The sequence below is a fragment of the Ambystoma mexicanum genome, chromosome 4q (assembly GCF_040938575.1).
Source record: "Ambystoma mexicanum isolate Mex_15411 chromosome 4q, UKY_AmexF1_1, whole genome shotgun sequence".
Lineage (NCBI taxonomy): Eukaryota > Metazoa > Chordata > Amphibia > Caudata > Ambystomatidae > Ambystoma > Ambystoma mexicanum.
Window position 1 is genome coordinate 651057806 of NC_090928.1, and position 15783 is coordinate 651073588.

Here is a 15783-nt window from a genome sequence, read left to right on the forward strand (position 1 = left end):
AGTTCCCTTCTTATCAGGGCTATTGGAGTCGATGCGGGTAAATGGAGCACTTTTTTCCAAAGTGAGCCCTCCAATTTGGGCCACATTGAATCAGGGATGCCAAAGAATGCCGCTGTGCCATAGGTAAGTGTTGGGACCACTTTCATTTTATAAAAATTCATCGCCGCCTTTACTGAGAAGCGAACACATTTTTTGTCCATGATGATCAGTTGGTTTGACAAAATTTTGTTTTTATTGGTCAGAAGGTCTAACATGGATTGCTCATTCCGTTTGTTACTGAACATCGTACCCAGGTATCTGAAGGCATCCACCTCTTCCAGGCGGGTGTTGTTAAAGAACCATGCCTCTGTGGTTTTGCGTTTGGCCGCCTTCGTTAGTCGCATCACTTTGGTTTTTGTTGCGTTACTTTCCAGGTCGTTCGTATGAAGGTATTCGTTCAGGTTGTCTAGCTTTCGTTGTAGCCCTATCTTTGTCTGGTCGATGAGTATAATATCATCCGTGTAGAGTAATCTACTGATTTTTTCGGATCCTAAGGACGGCGGGAAGGCTTTGACCTTCTTTTCGGCTTGTTGGTAATCACCAGTATAGGCATTGTAGAGTACTGGTGCCAGAGGGCATCCTTGCTTGACTCCACTGGCTGTTCCTATTGCGGCGGAAAGTAGCCCAGTGCCATTCAGTCTGACTCTCATGGATGTTTCTGAGTACAGTTCTTGTATTGGGTCTAGCAGTTCTGGAGGGCAATTCCAGTTGGCAAGTTTTATCCAAAGTTTTTCTCTGTTTACCTTATCAAAGGCTTTGGATAAATCGATGAAGGCCATGCAAAGGTGGGGGGGGGCCTTCCTGAACTCTGGCTTTCAAGATATTGACGGTGAAGATATTTGCCATGGTTTTCAAATTTTTCCGGAAGCCTGTTTGAAAATTATCCCATCCTTCTGAGGACACTACCCAGGTTTTAAAGTTGTCCAGTAAGAAGGATCCGAATAGTTTCCCAATGCAGTCGAGAAGTGCTATCGGGCAATAGTTGTTGGGATCGCTTCTGTCTCCAGCCTTATAGATAGGGACTACATTGGCTGTTTTCCAAGATTTCGGAATGGATGAGGTGTTTGTACAGGATTCAAAAATTTCGGCTATAAGGATTGACCAGGCTTTTGAGTTGAGAGATAAAGCATATGAGGTAACGCTTGTACAGAATGAATGTATGAGAGGACAATTATTACTCCAGCTAGATGAAGATTGAAGGAAGAAGAGTATAAAATAGCAGACCACGGTGAAAACAGATGTATCTGCAAGAGCAGCAAAAGAGAGGGCAGAGGAACAAAGGAAATATGACAACCGACAGAGAGCAATGGAAGACGGAGAAAGAAGAGAGGAGGAGGAGGAGGAAGCACAGAAATTAAGGGATAAAAGAATAGAGGCAAAGAGAAGAGGAAGAAACGAGAGCAGGCATAAGAAGAGAAAAGACAGGAGGAGAGAATTGGAAGGGAGACAACGAAGAGAAGAGAATTAGATGAAGAGTTAGAACGAACGAGAAGACAACAGGAGCTTGACATTAATCGCATTCAAAAGGAGCTGATGGAACCAAATCTGCCAATACAATGGGACAGAATAGAAGAGTTCCTTCCATTAAAGGAAGCAATGGCAGAGACATCTAGGATAAGACTAGATGAAGAGTACTTCGATATAGGAAGTTTTGGAGATAGGATCGATAAAGCCTATCAAGACTTAAAGGGAGATCAAGCCATAGACTTCCAATTACGAATCAAAGAGGAAAATCCATTCAGTCGTGAGCATCAAGCCTTATCCTTAAGCAGACTGACCTTAGATAAGGGGAAGGGGACGAAAGACATACTAGTTGGGGACTAGACATGTCAGACGAGGAGAGAGAATTCTTCCGTGGGGAGGAGGTGCATGTGCTCCCGAGGGAAGCCTGCAGGCAGACAAGAAAGTAAGATGGTCGATTTATAGCAACCCAAGGATAGGATGCCAGATCCTATAGCATATCCAGAGTGTCCCGAGGACGATCTTGTAGCGAAAAGGCAGAGTCACCGCCATATGGGAGCAGGTTAAGATCGCTACCAGGGAAGAGACGGTCTGGAATGATGGTCCCTGCCAAGGATAGGCAGACAATGGAAGATGACTGCGGGTTAGGATTTACGCAGTTTCCCTTATTGGAAAAATGGGGAGGAAGACCGCAGTAACAATTTAAGATGCAAACTTCCGAGTTTGACTTCGGGTGCGGGAAAATGGATTTACGAATTTGAAATGACAGGAGGAACTACATTAGCCATAGGGGACATTAAGGGTTTCTTGGCAGCCATCATTGGAGAAAGAGCTGATGACATATGGAAGAGAGCAGGCTATTCAAGTGTGGCAGCACAAAACACAGTGCATGAAGGAGCACTGTTTAATATTTGTAGAACAGATGTATGGAGGGCTCTCAGGGTACAATATCATGACACATCAGACATGGGTGCAATTATGACATGAAAGAAGATGAAGATCCTATTGCTTAGATCCAGGACATTCAAGAGTGTTGGACTCTTGAAACGAAAAAGCAATGGGAAAAAACGGTGGCACTATTTTACCACATTTAATACCAGGGGTTGCCTCAGCAAGTACAGAGGCAAATGAAAAAGCAAGAGGGGATTGAAGCCAAACCATGGCCTGAGATACAGCTGACAACAGTCCATGATTCACTGGCTATTGCAGGAGAAAAACAAGAGGAAAGATGAGGTTAGGAAACTTGGGGAAGCTAAATGAGTTCAGAAGAAATTGTCCAAGTACACCATAAAAGGGGCGGTATTGACAAGTGGAGAAGGGCTGGGAATACAGCAAGCAGTGGGAGCATCACAGGCGAATAACCAGCGCACGATGGACCAAGGTGGTTATGCGGTCATGTCATGAGGCAGAGGTATGAGTTATAGAGAAAGGGGTGGATTCCAAAACAATCAAGGTGGGTTTCAAAATACGCAGAATGAGAATCAAAATGTGCAAGGACGGTTTAACGAAGGGGGATTGCTTAGGCGGCCTCCCCCTGTATGTTGGACTTGTGGGATGATGGGGCACATTGCATGCGGATCTGTGGGAGCCAAGAGAATGTACAGAATGGCCAGTTCTAAAGAGGGGGGGGACATCTTATCCTCCATCATATAGTTCACAAGCTGGGGAAGGGTTTGCCCAAGATCGGACAGTTTATCAGACACAAGCACCATGAATGCAACAGGCACAGCAACCACAACAAGCGTAAATGAATCTGCCACAAGTGCAGTTGCAGAACACACCCATGCAGATGAAGCAGAATGCAAACACAGGACATTTGTTGACACCTAGGATAGGCGGTGTCACTGTAAGGGGAGGAAATCATTTCACTGGTTAAGGGGTATGCATGTATCCACAATAAGACAGCTCACAGGGCAGCTTGATGTGTTCAGTACTATCTGACACCAGACCACCAAGAGAATCCATGGGTCGATGCTACTTGTTCATGCATACAAGAGACGAAATATCCAATGTAGGGAAATGCCACAAATGCTCAAGGATTCTCTGGAGCTACAAGTAGAGTTCCTTTTCCTGAGATGTTACCAGTCTCTTTAGGAGAGTGTGATATGTCTGTTCCATTATTGTATTCACGGCAGACACCAGTTAACATTTTGGGAAGAGATTTGATGGCAAAACTTAACAAGACGATTTCATTTACTGACAAAGGTATTGTGTGTTCTTCTCCTGGCATACACTATTTAAATGTGGGAAAATGTATATTGGCATTAACAGGGCAAGTGGCTCTGCAAGGCATTCCAATTGAGCCAGAGATGTTCCTTTATGGGGTGAGCATTCTATTAACATGGTTACCTGGCTTAGTGGAGAAGACTTAGGATACCTGACAAATTCTTGTTCAGACCAGACACCTATGGACAAAGAGGGGGGAGACAGATGATCCCTATAGAATTAGATGCAGCCATAGTACGAGGGGGAAATGGGCAATGCTCAAAGGAACATATGATGAAGGTAAACCATGGAGAACAGTGATAGCCTTTGAAGAAGAGTGTAGATTGGCTGATATTACTGACGATTACATGTTTAGAGATGACCCAACAGATGAAGTAGTGTTTCACATGAGCAATACCTATTGGATTATAATAGAGAAAAGGGAAGTCCCACAGTGAATGGTGATAATGCTGCAGTGTCCAGCATTTTTTGAGGAAGACTTGGACAAAGTGCCAAGCGTTTTGTGAACTACAGGCCTCGGGGTATATTTTAGAACATTTCAGCACTGATGGAACAAGGTATTCTGGTACCATCAGAATCATTGTGTAACACTGCGGTGTATGCTGTGAAAAAATCGAATGGAAGGTCGTGGAGATTCATACAGGACATGAGACCGATTAACCAGATTGTAGAGGCAGATTTTCCTTTAGTTCCTAACCCGGTGACGATACTATGCAGTATCCCAGTGGAAGCTCAATATTTCACGTTGATTGATTTGAAAAATGTGTATTTCTAAATCCCATTGCACAATGACTCACACGATTTGACTTCATTTACGTTCTGCCAGATTCGTCTGGAACATACAAGGCTGCCCCAAGGGTATTGCGAGTCTCCATCGATCTTTAACAGGGTCCTCCAGATGGACTTAGGCAATATTGATTTGAAAAGTGCTGTGATAAAGTACATGGATGACATTTTAATGTGTAGCACGACTGAAGATGAATGCAGGCAAGATTCGATTCAGTTGCCGACAAGGGATACAAAGTAGACAAAGAAAAAATACAGTATTGCCAAGAAGAGGTGTTTTACATAGGACAGTTGATTTCACATGAGGGGAAAAAAGTGACACCAGAAAGAGCTGAGGCAATTATGAAAACTGCAAAACCGCATACAGTAAAACAGATGCAACTGTTTTTGGGCTTATGTAATTATGTTAGAGCTTGGGTGTTTGATTACAGTTCACACACAATACCCCTTTTGCAAGCTTTGAAAAAAGCACAAGCAGACAAGTTCACAATAGAATGGACTGAGGAGATGGTGGAAGGGTTTGAAGAGTTGAAAAAAGCAATTTGCACAGCTCCTGTTTTAGGAATTCCTAATTATGCTGAGTAGTTTTTATTCTCGCACACAAATGGGAGAGTTGTGACAGCAGTACTTACACAGAGGACCACATTGGGGTAGAAGCCTCTAGCGTATTACAGTGGGATGTTCGACACAGTTATGAAAGGACACTTTCCTTGCGGGCAGTCGTTGGCAGCCTCTGCGTTCACAATTGACAAGTCTACAAGCATTGTAATGGGCTGCTCTATGACACTTTCTGTGGAATGTGCTTTGTTTGCCATTTTAGAGAAACCTAAGGGTACATTGACATCCCAGAGAGCTTCTGCTTATGAAGTGATGATTTCGAACCCAGCAATCAAAATGATCAGATGTAAAATAGTGAACCCAGCCACATTTGTAGCTGAGCCAGTGGCAGAGAATGGCCATGTGCATGAGTGTGTCAATTATATTGAATTCTATGATGATATACCGCGCGTAAAGGAGAACGCATTGGCGGGAGGGGAAATTCTCTTTATTGATGGTTCTTCGAAAATTGATCAAAGTAGTGGAGGAAGGCATTCTGGTGCAGCAGTAATGATGCACAAAGCCAATGGGAATTTGAAGTGGTAGCAAGTGCAAGACTACGTCTCACTTTTCAGCGCAAGCAGCAGAATTGGCTGCGTTTATTGTTGCGCTTGAGAAACATGAAGGACAGGAAGTGATGGTGTAAAGTGACTCCGCCTACGTGACATCAACAGTACACTCAGGGCTAGCATGATGGAAAAGGAGGGGCTACCTCATGGCGAATGGCACTCCAGTGCAGCACACATCCTTATTGGACAGGCTTATTAAGGCAATACAACTCCCAGTAGCCATTTTTTGATCCTCCAAATGTAAAAGAAAAGATGGTCACGATTATGGTAGTGAAAGAAGGATTTAATCTTTTTCTCAAAACACTACTAATGGAGATTCAAGGTAATGCACCGCAGGAAGAGCAGGAGCTATGGAAGCGAAGGGGTGTTATTTATCCCCCTTAGAAGCCTTATAGCACCGGAAAGCTGGTGATCTGTTAAGGATTTCAATCAGGCGACACACACCTTGGTCTCAGCCTAGGATGTAGCGCTCAATTGATATGCCTTTCTCTTTATTTTATGTGAATTCAATTTGAGATGGCACACAACTTGTATCACACCCCCTTTTTCAAATACCCTGGGTCACAATGGACCATGAACCAGGCCAGTTGGTGAAAATGCAATATTTATTTATTTTTTAAATCAAATGAAATCAGACAATTTTAATATGGGGCAGCAATCACCAATGGGGTGATAATTACAATAGAAATGTAAGCAATGCACTTAATTAACCTTCTCCCAGAACATATACACTGCACAATTGAATAGGAACACTTTTTGATTTTAGGAAAGATAGCCCCCAAGTTAAGGTTTCCCCCTGCAATGTTCCCTCAACCCACAAATAATCGTATTCCGAGTGGATATAAAGAAGCAGCGGGTAGTCAGGAAAAAGAGGGAGAAAACAGAATCACAATCTGGGCAAGGCAAAAACCCTTAGCCAAGGCCTAAAATAATTAATTTTATCACAATAGCAGGTATGTTATATCACTGGCACTCACAAGGCGATGGATCAGCAAAAGGCATACAATTCGAAAATGAGTGGAAAGTTTAGAGCATGCTGCAGCCAAATGACCCGTTGGAAAACTTGCGATTTTCTCAATTCCCGCTTTAAATTACCCAAACGTTTTTTAATAAAAACAGGTGAAACACTCTGATTAGAGTGCGGTTTTTGGGCTGGAGAATAGATATATATCACAGGAGGGACAATACAGAGGTGAAAATAGGTCTCTAGCTGGTGAATCAGAGAGATTTGGAGGGTGAAGTGAGGTTCATTTTTAGGAAAATAGAGCAGTTAAAAGTGAGAAAATCGGTTTTGAAAGAAAGGAAAATGTTACTTACACAAAATTATCTAGGCTATATTGTTAAGGAGGAGCACAGTAAGCTCCAAGGTTGATTCGCGAGGTCAACCTTGTCACCCCAGTGCTCAGCCCCAACAATAACATAAATGGAAATTAGTTTGATTACTCCAAATATGACTAAGGGCTTATAATTGACACCAGACAAAATTGAAAAGAGATGGCTAACAGTTTCAACAAGTTACCAGAGTATAAATATGACTACTTAGAGAGTGGGATAAGGACAAAGGCAAGACAGGATAGGCTATGTGTTTCTATGGGGTGGGGATTATACTTGCAGTCCAATTTTTAGTTTTGGGATTTTTGGACAGTCAACAGATTCTGGCCTGGCAAAAGTCAGCTGGGCAAGGTCTGGTCACTGGTTAGCGAACAGCTGGGCAATTCGGGTCACTGAATGGCACCGCTGGATGCAGTTAGTGGGCAAGCAGTTAGTGGCCAGCAAGTAGATCTGATTTCAGGGTGCAAAAGGTACCACAGCTTTCCACTTTTTAATGGGAGATTAGTGGGTTGATTCTGGATCAATAGCCTTGCTGGGAATAGGATCAGCAATGCTTTGGCCTTGCAGTGGGGTCTGGAATCTGGCATGATGAATGCAGATGATCAGAAACGCAGGAGCAGGAAATTCATAATGCATAGTGACATCATAGAAGTACATGGCTGGACAGGTTTAGCTAAATACACCTCTAAACCACTGGATTGGTCAGGGGTGATAGTTCCTCGCCTAGCTCGCAGCTGGTTGGATTTCAAGGGCAGGATGTCAGATTTATGATGTGATTACAGTGTTAAAAAATCTCCCCCAGTTACTTTAGCTTAAATCTGATTTTGCCACAAATGGTACATTCATACAGTTTGAAGTCTCTTAGCAAATTACATAAACAGGTTACATATTTTATGCAGACCATTGCAGTCCAACTCTGCAATCTGTGAGACATTATTTTGTATGTTTAATAATCTTTGGTCATTTTCAGTGTGAAATGTTCACCCTAAAATTCTGGGACTTTACACATGCGTACATACTATCATGGGGCAAACCCGTTAGAACATGTCTTGTGTAGTTGGTGACATAACGAGGCATGTGTGTGACAAGATAACGGAGGCTGGGGAACAAAGGACAAAGCAGCTGCTGACGAAGGCAATGCGGCGCAACAACAGCAAGTCACTGGTGGCTGTCACACAGCAAATCGAGTGTTGAAGGTGAGACCGGAGCCCCAATGGACCCACCAGAGACCCATACATGAACGGCGTGCAACGCTGAAGCTGATTTCCAGGTGCGCCCAGGACAGGGAGAGACACGGCGGGGGGGAATCACTCAAGCAAGTGCAGAATATAAACTTCTGAGGCGTTGAGGACATTTAACTAAGGAGGGACAGTGGATAGCGGTTTCAGCCCATGCCGCAACTGCGCTGTTGGAGCCCGCTTAGCGGACATAAGTGAACACAGGAGCGAGTGAGACCGGCGGAGGGAGCAAACATTGGATATTGCTTAGTCTCCACTGCGGTCCGGCTGAAGCAGTGTGAGCAAGCAGCTGTGTGCATGCTATGAGTGATCCCCACTGTGGTCTGGCCCATGGTGGGGAACGCTGCCAATGGCATAAGTGAAGCAACACACTGGCCTTCCATTGCGGTCTGGCTCAGAACGAGGAGAGACGCCTTACTAGGGTGGAGGAATCACATAGTGCTTCCCCTGTGGTCCACCCCACAGTGAGTGACGCTGCCTACATAAGACAGTCAGCTGAAAATCTAGCCCAGGATGAAGAGCGAGATAGGAGGAACGATTAAATATTGCTGAATGTACCTTTCACTGTGGTCTGACCCGCGCGCTGCCCATGGCGCAAACAGTAACAAGACAACCTACGGGAGGAAACCATCCCGGCACGGCCCATGAGGAGGAGCAGGGCCTATTAAAGGAGGGAATGCAACCAAATGCAGTTTCCCCTGTGGTCTGGCCCAAAGGCTGCCTAGGGGGCAAACATTAGCAGGCCAGACAATCTGCTGACTGAATCTATCCCGGGTTGGCCCATGACGAGGAGCAGGGCCTCCTAAAAGGGTGAGTGCAGCCAAACTGCTTCCTCTACTAGCCGCTCAAACTAACAGGAGTGAACAGTGCAATCAGCACACAAGGAAGGCAGGCAGTTTCCACCATATCACAGCCAAGGCCTACAAATGCAGTGACGGACGGGGATGAGCACCAAGAGCATAGTCAGCCGGCCCAGGTTGGAGAGCAGAGTGGGTACGGTGAGTAATAACAGCCGCATGGTTGTTCCACTGTGGTCTGGCTTGTGGAGAGTGTGCAGACCGTGGTGTGAGGGAGACAAAGAGCCATCAGTCTCTGTAGCGGTACGGCCCATGAAGGCGAATAGTACTCAATGAAGAAACGTAGTTTGTATCGCGTCTACGGAGGTCCAGCCTGAACTCAGTGATGCTTGGGACGATACACCTGAACACAAAGGGAAGACAAATTGCATTCTTTATTAACGTGTACAAGCAAGTTGGAGTAGGTCATTGAAGACATTGGCCTGGGTGGATAAGCCCGATTCCACAGGCGTGCACCGGTTGCGCCACCTAGAATCCTGCAGCAGAAAAATAATAAACATTTTACGCTGACACAGTGGGGGAATCACTGTTTGTGACATATACGAGACAGCCCACCATAAGCAGCAAGGAAAATAGCAGCAACTTACCCAGAGACATTCTGCAGCAGTAGTGCACGCCACACCAAGAGACAAGACACATTAGCAGTAGTGCTAGAGGACGAAGCGGCAATGAATCATGAAGTCAAAAACCCAAAGAAGTAAGGGGAGGCACCTAACTCGAAGCGTGCACGAAATCCACACTCCCAGTGGAAGGCCCCGCTCGGACAGCTTCACCATCTCAAAAGGAGCAGATGCCCAACAATGAATATCAACAGATCCTTGAAACCATAACATCACTGAAAGTGTCTCGAAGCCAAAATAGATGCTATCAGTATTGATGTGAACTTACTACGACAAGATGTGAGGGTGCTCGCTGAATGCACGGGAACACTAGAAAAGGTAGTGACGGAAAATACATGTAGCCTAAAGAGCACCTCTGAAGAATTTGGGGTACTGCAACAACAGGTGCTTAACCTGAAAGATAGAGCTGAAGATGCAGAAGGCAGAGCAAAACGCAATAATGTACGAATTATTGGACTCCCGGAAGGAGAAGGAAAGGACCCGACTAACTACATAGAGACCCCATTGCAGCAGGAAATTGGTCCTGATGCCCTCACTCAAGGCTTCACGGTCGAAAGGGCGCATAGGTCGTTGACGAGAAAACCACTGCCAGGTGCCCCGTCAAGGCAAATAGTATGGATATTGAACTACTGAGACAGGGAAAAGATCCTTGAATACTTCTGTAAGGGTGGGATGATCCAACAAGTGTCTGCCACAATAACTGCATACCCAGATTACACCCTAAAGGTGCAGAAGCAGCGGATGAACTATATATCGGTGAACAAAAGACTACATGTGGCCAATCAGAAGTACATGTTATGTCCGGCAAGACTGAAAGTGATCCACAAAGGTTGTGCAATTTTCCTTGATAATCCAGAGGACGCAAGTGAATGGATGGATACTCAGAATTTGCCGACCAGAGCAGAGGCTGGCCTGAGTAGAGCCGAGTAATTGCGCTTCGGAGACCGGTCCCACCACAAGGCTACATAGGTCGATTGGTACTCGAAACAATGACAGTTACACCCAGTAGATGATAGCCGCAGGAAAACGAGAGTGGCTGAAAAGGCAGGAGTCCACAATGTGGTGCCCATTTAAGATCGTACCACACAAGAGCGTCCTACACCTGTGACTGGATTCGTTTTTCGGATCTTGACAGTTTAGTATCCGCCTACTGCGCCCATTCACCGGGATGAGCTCCCAGAGAGAGGGCGAGAAGTGGGGAGGCCTGAACAAAAGGAATTGAGCTGAGCGATTGTTGGGAGGAGAGAGGGCATGGGAGTTGGGATAGTTAGTTCGGAGTTAGCCTGTGGATCCACACTGTATATACTGTATTTGAACGTTGAACCATTGATGCATAATGGAACTGTTACGTATCATGGCGAACCTAGAATAGTATCCTGGAATGTCAGAGGGCTCAACAGTTACATTAAGTGTAATAGAATAATTACTTAAGACATCAGAAAATTGATATTGCGCTCCTGCAAGAAACTCACCTTACGAATGAGAAACAAAGTGCACTTGCTAAAACATGGCGTGGTACAATACTGGGCTTGCCATACTATGCTTATGCTAGGGGCGTGGTGATATGGGTGGCATTGTCAGTACCCTTGAGGGTACTGGAGACATTCAGAGAAAAAGAGGGTAGAATGTTTGCATTCCGAGGGCGAGTCGAACACAGAGAATTTTTTATTATTAATACGTACACACCAAATCAAGATACAGCAGCTTATTTCTGCAAGTTATACCCATTAATAAGTCCACACATAGATGGTACACTGATATGGGGTGGTGACTTTATCTGCACGCTCAACTCAATACTGTATAAATCAGATGACAAATGTATTCACCCCACCCCCTCTGCCAAAGCCCTCTCCACATTGGTGCAAGAATTTAAACTCGAAGATATATGGCAGACTATTCATCCGCAGGCCCAGGGTTACTCACATTACACTGCACCTCAGGACTTGCACACTAGGTTGGATTACATTTTTACGTGGGAGGACACCCTGAGTGAATTCAAGGAGGCAGAATATAAAGCACGAGTGTTGTCGGATCACGCCCGCTGATGATTACATGGCAGATCCCCTCCTCCCCCCCGAGAGCACTCATTCCAACATGGAGACTCAGGAGCGAGGCCCTGAGAGACAAAGCATTCCGGGATCATTCAAGGGAAGGGGTACAGGAGTATTTTCATGCATAACAACACGCATAACACCGGAAGTGTGAAATCAGCGGGCACGTTATAGGAGGCCTTCAAGGTGGTGATCAGGGGACTGTGATTGCTTAAAGCAAACAGGGTTCAAGCTGTAATAGAGAATGACTTGCGTAAGGCGGAGATAAAATTAGAAGCCATTAACGGTCAGCGGGATTCACCCAGCGGGAGTGCCTGGAAAATAGTTGCCCTGTAGCAGGAATGCTTAGCACACTGGGACAGATTAGGTAAACTGAGTTATAGAAAATATGTAGAGAGGCAGCAAGCCGAAGGGGACAAACCCGGATGCTTGCTAGCCTGGTTGTACAAAAATGAAACGGAGCGGTACGCGATCCGGTCAGTAACAGCTAAGAATGGGGAGAACTGCCAGACACAACAGGACATCTACAAATGCTTCTATTTTTAATTTTTTTTTTATTTGCATATGGTTACAAAACCTTTATAAAAGAAGTCATCTCCAATTCGTTTCAAATTAATTACTTCAGCTTCAATATACATATAAAAAAATAAATAATGAAGCAACATAAATAAAAGATAAAAATCTCAGAAATAAACACAATATACATTATTTACATACGTTATCAAAAAGCTGAACAATTAACTCGAGCAGAACCCAAAGAAAAATAAAAAAAGAAGCAAAAGCAAAGGACCAGAGGAAAGAGGGTTTTAAACTCTAGAAATTACATTATTTGTTTCTAGGACGTGTACCGCTTTTATTGTCAAGGCTGTCTCGTGGCCAGAGATCAGTCTATCCCAAATCATATCTGTTAGGATGCCATCACATCTGTCCACAAATCTTTGGAGCAGAATTGCTTTTGAGCCAGGTACCCCTCACATTCCATCAGAAGATGTTTTAATGACTGTTTCTCCGGGTTCTTACATAACATACACCATTTTTGGGCAGAACCCTGCCCCCATCTGGCGAGAACCTCTCCAGTGTGCACCAGATTCAAACGGATTCTGAGTAAATTCTTTCTAGCTCTCCAATCAGGGAATTTCTCAAGGTATCTTGGTAGACTCCCGAACTTCTTGTTTAGTACTGAGAATGAGGTTGAAAGGGCTGAATTGCACATGGCCTTGATAGTTCTAATGCAGTCCATCTGTTCTATTGCCTTTTTTACTTTTATGGGATTCACAACCAGTGTCTCGGTATCTGTGTCTGCCTTTGTGAGACTCTCCCTAACCATTAGGTCCAAATTAGATAGTAACATTGATTTGGAGTGTTCAAGATGGTCCTTAATATCTGCATATAATGTATATGGATATGCAGTCTTAATCAACCGAAAGAGTGAGACCAACTTTCAGTCTTCCAAAGATCCCAAAGATTTCAACCCCAACTTGTATCTCAAACAGGGGGTTGAGAGGCCTTGTGGTAAACCAAGGACCCTCTTCCAAATCAATCCCTCCCATTTTTGCCAGTTTGTCTTCCAGGGTAAGGGTTTAGCCTCTAACCCATACAGAACCACTGGAACTACCTTGGCCACATAATATTTAATCAGAGGGATTAATGAACATTTGAGAACGCTTTTTTTCATTTGGGTATCAGCTGCATGATTATTCCATTTGTATCCATTTCCACCCTAGTCATCGAGGGCGATGCATAAACTAACCCAAGTAAACTACTACTTCTACTCTTGGTATTAATTGGCCTTCCAATGACCATTGCAAATAATGAACCCTCCTTCTCGCGTGTCTTTTTTTTAACACTTTATTAAGTTTGCAATGAACAACAACTACCAATAAAGTAAACAATGTCTCACAGTAAAGCGTCACAACTTAATTTACAGAACAATATAAGCATCATACATCTTCAATCTGTCATAATAGCTTTATCCTGCGAAACATAACAGCAAACTGACAAATATACACAGAACAACACAAGAGACAACACAAGTGGGGCTAAGAGAGAGAAAAAAAAAAAATAATAAAATAAATAAATAAACAAAACAAAAAAAAACACCATCACCTCTGCCTTATCCCCCTTTCCTCCTCAGATGACATATCCACCAGATCAGCTCCACTGTCACATTAATCATAAAGAGCCAAAAATGGGCCCGATAACTTTATGTATTCCTCACCTTTAACTTTATTTTCCAATGAAACCTTATCATACTGTGATAGAATATGCAACTCCGTTAACCACTCCTCGACATTAGGCTTTTTGCAAATTCTGAGAATTAATTTAATTGCTACCATCACTGCCCTATCAATCCAACAAGTACATTTTCTAGAACGCACACATCTATTTTTATGTGACAATAGAACTATATTAGCTGCAGACCTTTGTAAGTTTATTCCATAAATCAGATCAATCCTATCAATGACATCCCGCCAATACAATTGCACTCTCGGACATTCCCACAGTAAATGTAACAGGGTGCCTCTACCAATGTCGCAGCACCAGCATAAATCACAAGATTGAAGACCCAATTTAAACATCTTAACCGGTGTCCAATATAGCCTTCTAATGATCTTCTGTCGAATCAAACGCAAACCCATGTCTGCTCCCAAATGTAAATTCACCCTCAGTATGTCACTCCAGTCCTCATCAGTAATAACCCTCCCAATATCATGTGACCAACATTCCTTCAGTCCAGTCCATGCTGATTGAATATTTTCACCAATAGGCATAAATTGTATATAAGTCCGTACACAATATTCCTGACCTTCCAATAATTTGCTAAGTTCTGGTTTTCCCCCAACAGAACCCCCTGCCATACCTATCCTTAAATTAATCTTCTCACATGTCTGAACACCACTACTTTTAATTTCTTTGGATTGATGGAGAGTCCGTTTAGTTTAGCATACTCGCCTAGCTTAGTCAAAAGGCGTTACAACCCCACTGCCGTTTTATCTAGTAAGACAATATCATTAGCATAGGCAAGCCAACACATCTTACTATCATTTATCTTTGGGCTGGCCAATGCTGATGATTCTAAGGATGTTCCTATGTCCGCCAAATACAGGTTGAAGAAGAGAGGTGCTCCCATATATCTAAATGTTTAGAATATCACTGTACATCATTCACATATTCTCTACTGTGAATACTATAACATAGAGACACTAAACTATGACATTTTTTGTCTCAGCGGATCAAGCACCTAATTTTTTCACCTTAATGGGACGTATTACAGTTGTATGATGAACAACACATAACATACAAGAGTAGTCTCAACAATCTTGCACCAACACGGTGGTCTCAAGTTTCACTAACACTAAAACCATTAACTAAGAACAGCTATCGTATAAGATAATACCTCAGGATCTTAAAGACCCGGCTCTCAGAAATAACCGATAAATGCTTTGCTAGTGTACGCTTGATTTCAGTTTCTCCATATCATGACACTTAGACAGAAATTGAAATTGTATACCCGCGCTGAACCGGTTTCAAATTAATTGATTAGACGGATAGTGTAGTCAGACTTTCAAACTACAGTTCCCGTCAGACGGGACTCCCACGCATTCACGTCATCACGCTTATACGCGATGATGTGGCAATAGATAACTTGCTCGAGGGTCTGGGTGTCCTGTTGTCATGGGTAACATTGGTTGCCGTAGACACAGTGACGCTGTCGGACCCTCTACGCTCGTAAACAAACAACGTTTATACCAAATAAGTGCCTACAAGTCGGTTGTGTGAGTATTGGAATATGCAGTCTAAAACTTATATTGAAGTGCTAACTCGAGTTTCCTTGTCAACAGAGGACTCGAGATTCAAATCAAATGATCATGTTAGCCTCAATGACTGCGTTGATTTGACAGTGCATTCCGTGAACGCTCAGTAAAGGTAAGAGCTCATGGTTACATTAAGTACAAAACAAAGGGATATTCAGCGCAAATGAGTAAAAGTGATTTTACATCCCACCA

General features: G+C 43.6%; 1 protein-coding gene across 1 annotated transcript in view; it reads left to right on the plus strand.

Moving 5' to 3' along the window:
• Nucleotides 1-1635: 1635 nt before the first annotated feature.
• LOC138467276 (tropomyosin-like) overlaps nucleotides 1636-15783 on the plus strand; it is a 34127-nt gene continuing 19979 nt past the window's right edge. The window contains exon 1 of the mRNA XM_069607281.1: nucleotides 1636-1783. Within this exon, the coding sequence (XP_069463382.1) occupies nucleotides 1636-1783 (148 nt within the window). The remainder of the gene's footprint in view (nucleotides 1784-15783) is intronic.